The sequence below is a fragment of the Seriola dumerili genome, unplaced genomic scaffold (genome assembly GCF_002260705.1).
Source record: "Seriola dumerili isolate Sdu_G_001 unplaced genomic scaffold, Sdu_1.0 BDQW01000450.1, whole genome shotgun sequence".
In the NCBI taxonomy this organism is placed as follows: Eukaryota; Metazoa; Chordata; class Actinopteri; order Carangiformes; family Carangidae; genus Seriola; species Seriola dumerili.
Window position 1 is genome coordinate 270115 of NW_019174705.1, and position 12498 is coordinate 282612.

At 40.1% G+C, this 12498-nt stretch overlaps 1 protein-coding gene across 1 annotated transcript; it reads left to right on the forward strand.

Annotated features, from left to right (window-relative positions):
• Window positions 1-390: 390 nt before the first annotated feature.
• Window positions 391-10589, forward strand: LOC111234705 (alpha-synuclein-like). Its single transcript, XM_022762866.1, has 6 exons — window positions 391-638; window positions 1065-1217; window positions 1408-1437; window positions 3124-3266; window positions 9033-9104; window positions 9842-10589. The coding sequence occupies exons 2-6, from the start codon at window positions 1097-1099 to the stop codon at window positions 9857-9859; spliced, it is 384 nt and encodes a 127-aa protein (XP_022618587.1). The 5' UTR covers window positions 391-638; window positions 1065-1096; the 3' UTR covers window positions 9860-10589.
• Window positions 10590-12498: the final 1909 nt, after the last annotated feature.

The following is a 12498-nucleotide window of genomic DNA, read 5'->3' on the forward strand; positions in this document are numbered from 1 at the left end:
TGATTTACCATGAGCCAATCGCAACATGGCCTTTACAAAAAAAAAATCATCAGCTACCCGCCGTGCAGCTGTAGTTAACATCTTACTCACATGTGGGGGCACTGAACAGCCCAGTAGTGTTATCTTACATAATTACACTGCCACTAATTGGCGGTTCGGCCGCAGATGTATTGAGCCGACTGAGGATTTTGCTTGCTGCACCTACACGCTGTGGGCAACCCACGAGCAAAGAGAGAGAGCTACGTAATCTGTGCGTGTGTGTGTGTGTGTGTGTGTGTGTGTGTGTGTGTGTGTGTGTGTGTGTGTGTGTGTGTGTGTGTGTGTTGCAGACAGACAGACAGACAGACAGGCAGCGGAGCATCTCTTCTCTCGCATCAGCATCACGGGGTTTAATCGCTCTTTCTACATCGCCGAGGCGTGGGAGGCGTCTACTGTCAAACCTGTGGAGCGTCTGTCTGTCTGTCTCACTCTGTCTGTGTCCGTCTGTCTGTTCAGCAGACAATACTACACGCACGGTCGTTAGTAGTAGTTGTAGTTTGGAGACAATAAACCGGTTCGACTGCTCTTTGGGGGGAATCTCCGCTGTCATCCCGGAAGACTCATCACAATCTTGCTTCAAAGGAAGTTGAAGCAAACAGGTGCGTGGAGCACAGCTCTTTGATTTCTTGCCTTTCTACTCGTAATATATATTTTTAATTCTCTATTTTAGAATATCAGCTGCTACATGATTTGTTTTTCCTTATCGCACTGCAATACAATAGCTCAGTTTCTTCTATTTATTTATTTCTTTTATTGAAATTGATAGTAAATCCATTCATGGTTTCGCAGCTGGGCTGAAACCAATTCCTACAGGTGGGATTTTTCAGCAGAGCTGCTTGTATCAACAGCACACATATTTCAGACGGTGATATTGGCTTGACAAACCAAAGAAAAGTAGGGCGGTGGCATCGTTTTTTTTGTGTGTGTGTGCGTGTGTGTGTCTTGTCACTCGTTTTAACACCGAGCGCCTCACCTTATCCGGGAGTGCCCAGATCTCATTGCGCCCTGTTTTGACATCCTCACAGCTGTGTGTTATTTGGGAGCCAATCAAGCAGCCATGGACGCGTTTATGAAGGGTTTCTCTAAAGCCAAGGATGGGGTCGTGGCAGCGGCGGAGAAAACCAAGCAGGGAGTGACTGGAGCAGCTGAGATGACGAAAGATGGGGTTATGTTTGTAGGTGGGTGCTGAGAATTAATTTGACTGATGATCATTTCATTTGAAAATGGGATAGAAAGCTTTGAAAAGTTATTGGTTAATTATTATTATTATCAATTTAATACACAATTATAAATATAAAACTGGGCGTTTTGATCATTTACTGTATTCCTATTTTTGACTAATTGAGCTTCACCTGCATTTCCTTTCAGGTACCAAAACAAAGGATGGAGTCACAACAGGTAACAGCACACATTAATGCAGACGTTAATACATCTGTTCCATTCCCATGTTGCTCTGAAAAATCAGACCATGAATTTACACATTTTGCAACCAGCCGGTCATGAAAGGATTTTTACACAAGTACAGTAGATCTTTGACATAAAGGCAAAACAGAGTGTAATCTAACTGGATCCTCTGGCGGTCAATAAGAGAGATGTACTGTAACTCTGCAGGTGAGTAAGTGGCATATTTCACCGCCTGACTCAACACAACCGTCCTAACTCCCTGGGGGCCATGCGTGCAGGCCTTGCCATTTCTCTCAAACATAACAAGCAGAGAAGCTGAGGGACACTGGCTGCTGTAGGCATCCAGGAAAATGGCTCTACATTGTTGGCTCTACATTATTGGAAGTATTGGTATTGTTTAGGAAGCTGGGATTGTACGAGAGAAAAAACCGGATGGCAGAGTGTTTTATAAAAAGCCTTTAAATAAGGGAGGATGGATGGTATCATTTCTCTCAGTGGGACCAAGTGGCCTACATTAGACTCATGATCTGATAATCTGCTTTCCGGACAAGTAGAGATGTTGCCCTGTAAGCAAAGAGCAGCTGAGTCATGATTAATTATTATTTGTCACACTGTTAAACTCCATTGTGTTACAGCATGGACCATTGGGTCTCCACCTTTTTGGCTTGTTGCCGCTTGTGACCTCATGTCATCAGTTGTGTATGTCTACCAATTGTGAACAGACAGAGATGTGTTTTTTTTGGTCTGACTTCTTAAAAAGTGCTGACACTTACATTTATCCAGTAATTTGTTAGAAAAAAAGAAAAGATCAGTGGAAATTTATGAAAACAAATTATTATTTTGGGTCCTGATCTCCAGGTTGGGAATCACTGGTGTAGAAAACACCAACACAAGACAACAAAACAGCAGCTTTTAGCACAGTGTGACCCTAAACTGAGCACTTGTTGTAAAAAGATCGGAAAATGCATTTATTATATGCTAACAATATCAATGTTGACTGATGTTTTAGCCTTAATTCAGCAAAGAGGCCAAGCTGATTTTATAAAATTTTACAACATATCAGTAAAACAAAAAGTTTCCATAGAATTCATAGGAAACAAATGTGAAACCAGATGTACTGCTATGCAAAACCACAAACGAAACAATGCATTGCTTAGACAATAAGAGGCGGGGTGAAAGTCAGTGTAGAAGGGTTTTGAAAGGAAAAGGCCTCCAGGCTGTTCCTGAGGACTTTCAGTTTACCAAATGATATTAGGTATCTGGTTTTAAATAACTCTGTAGGGCGTTGAAGGAGATGCAGCCGAGTATTTGATAACACTTAGAACTCTGTAGAGCTTCCACCACATTTGACAATAACACTAATGCGAGATTAGGAAGAAAACGGGTAAAATAACAAACATTTTGGAAGTGATTTAGTGTTTCATCCAGATTTATCTCAATGCTACAACGCTTCTCTATATTCAAAGTACTATTTATGAAGTGAGAGTAGTAAGTCACTAAAGGGCTGCACCGCTGACATTATGTTTCCTTCCCATCACTGTGGAAGCTTTGAAATCCAGTTTGTGAGATGTGTGTCATGTTTATCTTTTTATGCAAGCCAATCCTCACAGGTATTGCGACTCTATAGAGATACACCCTCCTGAAATGCCCTCCCCCTCTCTCCTTCTTTTGTGCCTTCAGTCGCAGGTAAAACTGTGTCTGGAGTGTCTCAGGTGGGTGGAGCGGTGGTTACCGGGGTTACAGCTGTGGCCCAGAAAACTGTGGAGGGTGCAGGCAATATTGTTGCTGCCACCGGATTGGTCAAGAAGGATCCAGCCAAACAAGTAAGAAAAATGCCTTTGATTTAAATTAGATAATAAAATAAAAAATAAAAAAACATTTTTGGTAATTAATTAAAATACTTATATATACTCTGTGTGTTTTGACTTGATTTAAAATGTTGTTAGTTTTAATTCTGCAGTTTTTGTGCTGTGGTAGAACCCCCTAGAATAGTGTTCCCCAGTGGGCTTTAGTTCTGACAATGACAATATGCCTGTTCAATATCTCTGTGGACAGGCACTAAAAATAGTTCATAATACAACTGGCAGGTTTGGTGGGCTGAAGTTGTTAGCCATTGCTAAGGTGTGATTCAAATCACAGGGTAATGCTGCATTCAATGACAGGGGAATGGGAAGAACAGACATTATCCCAAGGTGGTTAGCCACAGTGCTAACCTTGTAGTCACACCGGAAAAACAAAATTAGCTGATTTCAAGTTACGCATTTAAGATAGCAAAATGAAACTTCTGGCCCAACATAGGCTTGGATCTTCGGCCCAAGTCTGGCCCATTTGCTTCCACATCTGGGCTGGTTCCAGCTGTTATCCTCCAGTGTTGGATGACAGCCAGAGAGACTTTTTTTGTGTGCAGCAGAATCGGTCCAGATGTGAAAATAGCATTTAACAGTCATGCAATACGTGGACCGGACTTGGGCTGTGGAACCGGGCGTATATCGAGCCAGAAGAAAGTAACAGGCCAATGTGACAAGTGTTCGCCAGAATAATTTTGCTATATAGCTCCTATAGAATTAGCTAAATAGACTGTATTAATGTTGATATTGGATTTTATTTTGATGGAATTGGTGATCTACCTGCATCCACTCAGTTTGCTGACATCTCTGTAGTTCTTTTCACCAAGTGGTACTGATGGTGTCAAAAATTCCTGATACGTCCAAGTTGGAGGCTAAAATAAATGCACCTTAAATGATATAATGTGAACGCAGCATAATATAAGAAGTGCTGAAGTGACGGGACTACTTGTTGCGGTTAATTTTGACAGTCTTGTCATTTGCCATGACAACATCTGGAGCAATGAAAGAGAGACTGCTAATGCTAGCTAGACGCCTCCAGTGTGGGAAGAACACAACACTGAGTGTGCGGGAGCTGACAATGACTCAGCAGGTGTTGAAATTACATGAATAAAAAGTGACATCAAGTGGGAATCAGTGCTAACATGAGTAAGTTAGCATCTTCTATCAACATGTGTAGGCTACACAGGGCTATGACGTGCTCCAGTCAATAGGGCAGCATTAAAATTGACACTGTGTTTTGGCAAACAGACTAGCAACGGCGACCCTCACATATCGGTCAACTGTTGCCATGGGAAACATAGAGGCTCGATGCTTAGACACTTTTTCCACGAATATGTCCATGGAACAGTTTTATCATTTTATCATTATAAAATTTCATTATATTCTATATTTCCTTACTGAAGAAGTGAGAAAAATTCAAATCTCAGTTCAACTTTAATGCGACTACACATGATGAATGCTTACTCTTCTCCTCAGACCTACCAGTATAAAATTAAACACGCCTTTAGAAATGGTGGTTTGCAGCACAGCACATCCCTCCATTTCATGCCACTGGCTGTCGGTTATAAGTCTCCACCGTGTCAAAATGGCCTCCTGACCTTGAGTCATTTGCCCTCTCTTATCTTATCTGCTGTGTGTCTTTCTTCTCTGAAACCAAAGCCGTTACATATTGTTAGCTTTTCCTGCATTGTTCATCATTCAGTCTGGCCTTCGTTTGTCCAAAGGAGGAGGTAAAGGCAGTTTACCGTAGAAAACAATTTACTGCTGCGACACTCACACAAATATGAAAAATGATTCTTCTTTCCCCTTTTCAGTGGGTTCTTTTACGCTACATTTTGCTGTCTGTATCTTTCTATTTCACTCTCTCCTTGTCTTTAGCTTTAGATTTCACTAGCTCTTCGTGTAGATTTTTGTAGATACAGTCAAGGTCGTAATTTGGGGCTTAAGCAATGTGGGAGTCTACAATTTAAAAATTCAAGATTACAGATTAGTTACAGGATGATTTTAGGACGTATTACTGTACATTTAGCATTAAAATAAAAGAAATGAAAGAACCATGTATTATTTTACATGTTAATCAGACTGCTTTTCAGATGTTTCACGTTTGATCTAAGACATTTTTTCCACATGTAATATCACTTGTGCAACAGCACTGAACATGTTATCAATTCACATTAAAAACCACATGTGAAGAAACAAGAATTCATGGATTTTGCATGTGCTACGGGTAAATTTAACAACTTTTACCACAAAAATAAAATGGCAAAAGTTCAATCACTAGTAGCACTGTGGAGCAATGTCTTCACAGGTAGGTCTCTTTCATTTATATCTAATGCATGCATACTTGCTGATGATGCAATACACACTCATCACACATAGTCGTACTGTAATGTGCAGGAAAGCGCAGTAATGTCGCAATAAAGGTTGTGATGAAGAAGACTGCTATCAACTGCCATGGTTGTGAACAAGGCAGGTTTCAAAATATTCACAAAAATCTGCTTTAGGAGGAAGGAAATGCATTCAACACTTTTTTGTTTGTTTACAAGAAAACCTTGTGAGGCACCTTTAATTACAACTGGCGACATGTGAAAGACTTTCACCCTAAACCACTACTTTCTCACTTTTACTCAACACCAGCTCTTACAAGCGCAGGAACTCTTTAGCATTCAAACAAGACAAACTCTACGAGGGACAGACGGTCCTTGTGCTCATGCTCTGCTTCTTTTTTTTTTTCTTAACTGAAAAACACTGCTTTCGCATGTTTGTCATATGTCGTCACACAGTAGCAGTTACACTCCCCCGTACTTCCTCTGTCATACATCTGTATTAATAAGGTGTTAAAATTGGATGTAATTCTGAGGGGAGGACTAAATTTGCCTGTAATTACCCTCTTCTCTCATAACATCGCTGGGAGTAGCAGGAAATGATAAGCCAGTCAAATATTTCCCCGGGCAACACAAAACACTTTGTTGAATGTTTGTTGTGATGCTCGAGCTCCCATCCCTTAATTAGTGATGAAACACAGGGGAATCAATAACAACATTTTTGACACCAAGCGATAACAGAACACACGCACATACGCACATACACGTCTTCAGCTCTGCTTTAATTAGCTGTGATTAGTGAAAAGTGCATTATAAAAAGATAAGACACCAAAGAAATGATCGAGTTATTTTCCTGCCAGTGGCAACAAATGACACCTGAACAAAATGTTTTTCAGCAGCTCTTTCACTGAGGCAATCAACAAATCTTCTCCCCAACTCCATCTTTTTTTGCCCCGCATGCATTTGATTTCCATTATCAAAAGATGGTATTTTCCCACAAATACCCAATCAAATCCTTTCATCTTTCGCTGCAGTTGTGTTATTAAAGGCAGCTAGATCAACTAATCGTGGTATACACCCTTAGGGATAAAACAGTGATCAAGCTCCACCAGGAATGTGATCAGCCTCATTACGAGGAACCCCCGACGAGCCAAAAGCAGAACAGACAAACAGATGGACAAACGGGGAGGTTGTGGACTGACTGATGGAAAGATGGTGGACTGACTGATAGAGGATTAAACACACAGATTTATTATTTATTTTTTTAAATCTTGGTATTCCTAGCAAGAGACTGACATGCAGACAGCAGCAGATTGTCCTCATTTAACCATCCTTCCCATGCGCTCAGCCATTAAACATCATTAATATTGATTTCATTTTAAAAATTGATGCCAGGTTGAGAGAGCCCATCAAAGATTGTCTCCTGTGACAGACACACACACACACACGTACACACACAAGCAAACAGAGGATGGTGGCATGCTGAGTCTTGATTAATCTCTTCATCTGGTCGTTTCACCAATTCATCAGCTGCTGGTGACTCATATCAGGAGACACAAACGCCAGAAAGGTAGAAGGAGATGAAAATGACAATGAGATAGCGGAGCAGACAGAGTGGTGGGCAGAGTGCTGGACAGCAGAGGAGGATACATGACAGAAAATAGAAAATGGTCTCAACAAACACGTCTTATTGCTCAGATCTTTTCAGCGACATGCAATAAAAGAGGCCGCTGTATTTCACATCCCCCAGGAAGCAATTTCTGCTTGAAAATTGCTCTGAAACAACACAGTAATCGTAGGTGAGGTATTGGCTTTGATTTTGCTTTGGAAGATTATGGTTTACACAGACATCTCAGGTTTGATTTGTCCTAAAAAAAAGAAAAAAAAAATACCTGAACAAATCTTAAACTTTTGGCCAAAGTTTAATCTGACCACAGTAAATAGAAAAGGTGGTGTTTATTGGCAGACTGTGGTCCAAGAGTGTGTGTGTGTGTGTGTGTGTGTGTATTTACATAAGCACGCGTTTCTCTGGCTCTGCTGGGCGAACAGATGGGAGACTTGATGGGTGGTGTTAAATGCAACAGCAGGAAGAGTAGGTGCAATAACTGGTTTAAGGTTATGTCAGCAGCCAGCGAGCGCATCACACACACACACACACACGCACACACACGTACACGTGCACACATCAGCTCACTGTGACCGCTCCTCATTAAGGAAGGTCATTTTAGTGGCACGGTGTAATCAAGGCATCTTTTTGAGCTCGACCAGAGAGACGTCACCCACCTCCTTCATTAGCGCTTCATGCCTCGTCTCTTCCTGAGCTGCCCACTCACTCAAAATGACCACGATCATAATGACCGTTATGAAATGAGTGCAAGTGCCTTTTAATGTATCAGGGGACGAAGCGAGAGCGGGGTGAATTCCGTGTGTCGTTCAGATTCAAACTTAGGTGTTCTTCTGTGGGTTTATCACAAGTTGTCCCTATTGTAAAGGCAATGACAGTTAGATGTGCCAGAACCAACAAGTCCCAGAATTACAGAAAGAAGTGTTTTCTGATCTGTCAGTAGGACAACATCCTTTGTAAGTGCCTTCCAAAACTGTGACAAATCACAGCTTTAGATCTTACACCACCAATTATTGCTACATACTCAGCGTTAGCGTTAATAACTGTTTACTTACCAGTCTAGAAGAAACGTTGCCAGTTCAGCATCAAACTTCTTTCTGTCACTCGTCAAGAGCTGTGTCCTGTGATGGAAAGCAACACCAATGTTAACTCTTGTCTCTCTCACGTCTCTTCTTCTACTGAAGTTAGCATGCTAAGTAGCTAACCCCGGCCCATCTCGTCACTTTCCGATAGCAACTCACATTGACTCCAATCTGCCCTGCACACTTAGCGCTGCTCAGAGGATGTATTATAATGTCTTGCCTCCTAATAGCAATGATGGACAAAGGTCTTGTCAAGCGACAATCCCCACCACCCGCTGCATGACAAAGAAAAGCACTGAAACTGGGAGCTGGAACCAAATATTTGGCAGTCTCGTCCAAAAAACAACTAAATGATTGTTTGATTATTAAAATACCTGCAGATTGACTTTCTGTTGATCAAGCAAACGATGACTTGACTAATTGTTGCAGCTCAATCTGTGTCTACTCTTTATTTGTCCACAAGAAACTGTTGAAAAAGGCTTCTCAAACGGGTCAGTGTAACACAAAAAAAAGAGAGGAGCGGTGTGAAAGAAAAAGTGGAAGGATTTAAAATTCTCAGTATGTGCACAAATACAAGCACTTAAAGGCACTTTTCGTTTCGCTCTTCATTCCATATTAAATCTTCTCAGGTTTCTGCATTCAACAGCCCCTCTCCTTTCTTCTATTGTTTGTTTCCACATTATCCATTCATTCTTTTTGTCTTTTTTTTCAGGGTGATGACGCCCTGGCAGCACAGAACGTGGCAGAGTCACCGGTTGATTCTGACCCTGCTGATGCTACAGAGGTAAGACTGCAACTGGCTGATATAAAATCTACAGCTGGTAATGTGAAGCTGCGTCAGTATTTCAACATGAAAATGAATATATTACATGTGCACATATTCAGCATGTTCAGTGACAATATCTAGACAGGAGGAAATTGACTTTTCATTGTCTCTCAGTTCAAAATCTCAGGGAGAGTAAACAGATCAAACCTTTGCCATATTTACGTTTTTTTCAGATGAGGCTTTTAGATGCACCAATTTCTGGAACTTAAGACATTAAAAACATAAATGGTACTTCTCTTAGTTGAATACCCTGCTTTTGAAACAAAATCAACCATATAAGGGTGAAGGAGTTTGAGGAAAACATTAACCTTTAAATTATTTTAACATTTTAACATTCATTTAAACGTTTGTGTATTGTACGGCATTTAGTGGAGGTTTATATCCTAAATGCTTTCTAAATTGGACACATTTTTGGTTGGATTGTCCTCTAAACATCGGAAGAATAATATTCCAAAGCCAAAAAAAAACAAATCATCATTTCTCAGGTGAAGGACAAAGACTGACTGAGGAATAAATAACCCATCTTAATGGTTGTCGCAACATTACCGTCACTGGTTTACACAGTTCCTGAGATTTCACAGCATCATGCCATATGGAGATGTTTCACTCAAGGTTAAAATGCTCCCATCGCAGGAAGTCATTTGCATAAAGGACAGGGAATTCACAGCCCACCTCTTGTTCCTCTTCTCTCTCAGGAGGACACCGACGACTAAACTGACTGAGCGCTTCACAATCAAAGATCAATGACCGAAACATTCCATGTCGCTCTGCCAAGTCCCGTTGTGCCTCGTTTTGGTCCTTTATGGAGTCTGTGCCCAGCGTCTGTGGGTGTGTATGTGTGTGTGTGTGTGTGTGTGTGTGTGTGTGTGTGTGTGTGTGTGTGCGTGCGTGTTGTTATGTATGTCTGTAATGCAGTATATGTGTAAATGTAGAGAAACAGAGGTGCTGTGTGAGTGTGTACATGCGTGTGCCTTCAGTCCTGAAAGGGACCTCAGGTGTGTGTGTCGTCCGTGACCAGCTGTCATTTACAGTGACTCCCTCCCACTGAGAAGGACACCTGGTCGTTGTGTGTGCGCATGTGTATGTGTCTATATGTCGGTTTTCCGTCAACTGTGTGGTTATGTCAATAACTCAAACATGGAAATATACCACAATTTACCACTTCAAGCACCTAAGTGTCTCTATATAAATGAAAAATTGACAGTGATCTGGTTGAAATGGAAGCATAATGATATTCTCTATTTTTGTCTGTATACTGTCACTGTTTATAGCGGTGGACTATGAAGTGCTAAGAGCTATATGTGCATTCGTATTGTATTTTTTAAGTTATCACTGCTATAACAAATATATCTCATACTGAATGGACTTTTGAAAACCAAGAGCATGTAAACCACTGTTCAGCTTAATGGCTGTGATATGAATTTATTTGGATTTAAGTGTTGAATAAAATATGTAAAAACTATGCGGTTGTTGAAATTTTTCTCACTTTGCTCAATTATCTTTACGTTCACATGTGGGGTCAATAGAGTGCAGAGCCACTTGCTAGAAAAAGACGAAACTAAATGGGGTGATTGAACAAAAATCAAAACAACTTGTTGGAACAAGGCAAACGTGTAGGAATCTCTAAACCATAATTAATGGTTTAAAGTATGGTGACCCCTAAGGACAAAATAAAGGCTAAGGCAAAAGCAGAAACAAGGAAATGTGCTCCAAATTAAAAAATGTTAGCACTACAAAACATATATATACGTATATATGACTTTTTTTTAAGTGTTTTGCCATTTGCAGCTATTTCTTGTTATCAAGCCATTTCCCTTATTGATTGTGTTTTAATTGTTGTATATGTTTTAGTGTTTGTCACATTTGTCTGTCTGACTGCGCTTTTGCATGTTTTACAATTTTGTAGTATTTTTGAATTTGATCACATTTCCTCAATGTTTGTGCTTTTACAAACAATAGTCAGTGATGTGGATGTGATATGATGTGATATGATGCAAATGATGATCCTGGTCAATGTTTTTGCTGTCTACTACTATACAGATTCATTTACTATGATAAATTTAGTATTGGATAAAATACCTTTTATTAATTTTCCTCATTAGACTGCATCTTATTCTCTTTTTGAGACACTGCACATTCAAATCCTTTTAATATCTCTTGATGTTTATTTTGAGTTTGAGTTTAATTATAAGTCAATCTGCGGATGACCTCACACACATCCCTAATTTAATTAAAGATCACATTGTTGTTAAAGAACATGTGTTGACATCTGTTTTATTTTAGTTCATGAGAACATTATGACGCCTGATCTCAGCTGGATGTCACATCATCTTCTCCCTCTTGTTATTATCTCATGAGACAGTAGAACAAAAAACAGCCAGTCAATCCCTTGATAACATCAACAATAATGTAAGTGTGTGTAAGTGTTAGTGTGTGCGTGTGCGTGTGTCACCTAGTTGTGAAACAATCATCTAGGAGACAACAGAGGACAACATGTGTCCATGTACCAATAACAACATGCTGTTTTTAAGGATTTCAATATCTTCCAAGGATTTTAGTAATAGAAGGATTTATGATTAGATGTACTGTTTTTTGGAGGTTTTGTACATTTTCATCAGAGGAAAATATGTCTTTTGGCATTTGGTTTAAAGAGAGTAATAATCCTGCCTGTAGCCACTGAATCAGCCGGGGTGTTATTATAATAAAGCATGTCGGCCTTGACTATGTGCTGTACGCAGCTGTCCAGCCAGCTGCAGGCTCTACAGTGTGTGTAATAACAAAGAGGAGACTTAGACGTGCACTTACAGAGGTCCGTCCTTGCACCCAACTCCTCCAGTATTTTTCCTCAGAGAGACAGTGGTGCTCCATTTACATCACGACCAGCAAATCCATCAACAGCTTCTTCCTGAAAGACGTCGTCAACGTTTTTTTAGTCCCACAGCATCTCACCACCTGTAATGTGGTACACTGCATACTACACATCCGTCTTTAGCTGCAGTATCTTTTCTTACATTGTCTAATATGCTACTTGTCAGCAGGTATTTTACCACAAGACAAATCTGTGTTTGTGTACACACAAAAAAATAAACTGCCTTAGAGCTAAAAAAAAAAAACAGTGTAGTCTACTGAATATGACCTCACTCCAAAACACATGTTTAAAGCTTAACAAAGTTAAGTTTGTTAAGCTTGAATCACCTAAAACAGTTAATATAAAGGTCAGTTCTCATTTAATTCACATTAACATCATTTATTTCTTAACTCCTCTCTTGCACTTTTTACTCATGAAGCCTTTGTATTTTGTCTGCATCAGAATATTATTTTTTCATCCACTCTTATTAATGTCCACACCTGT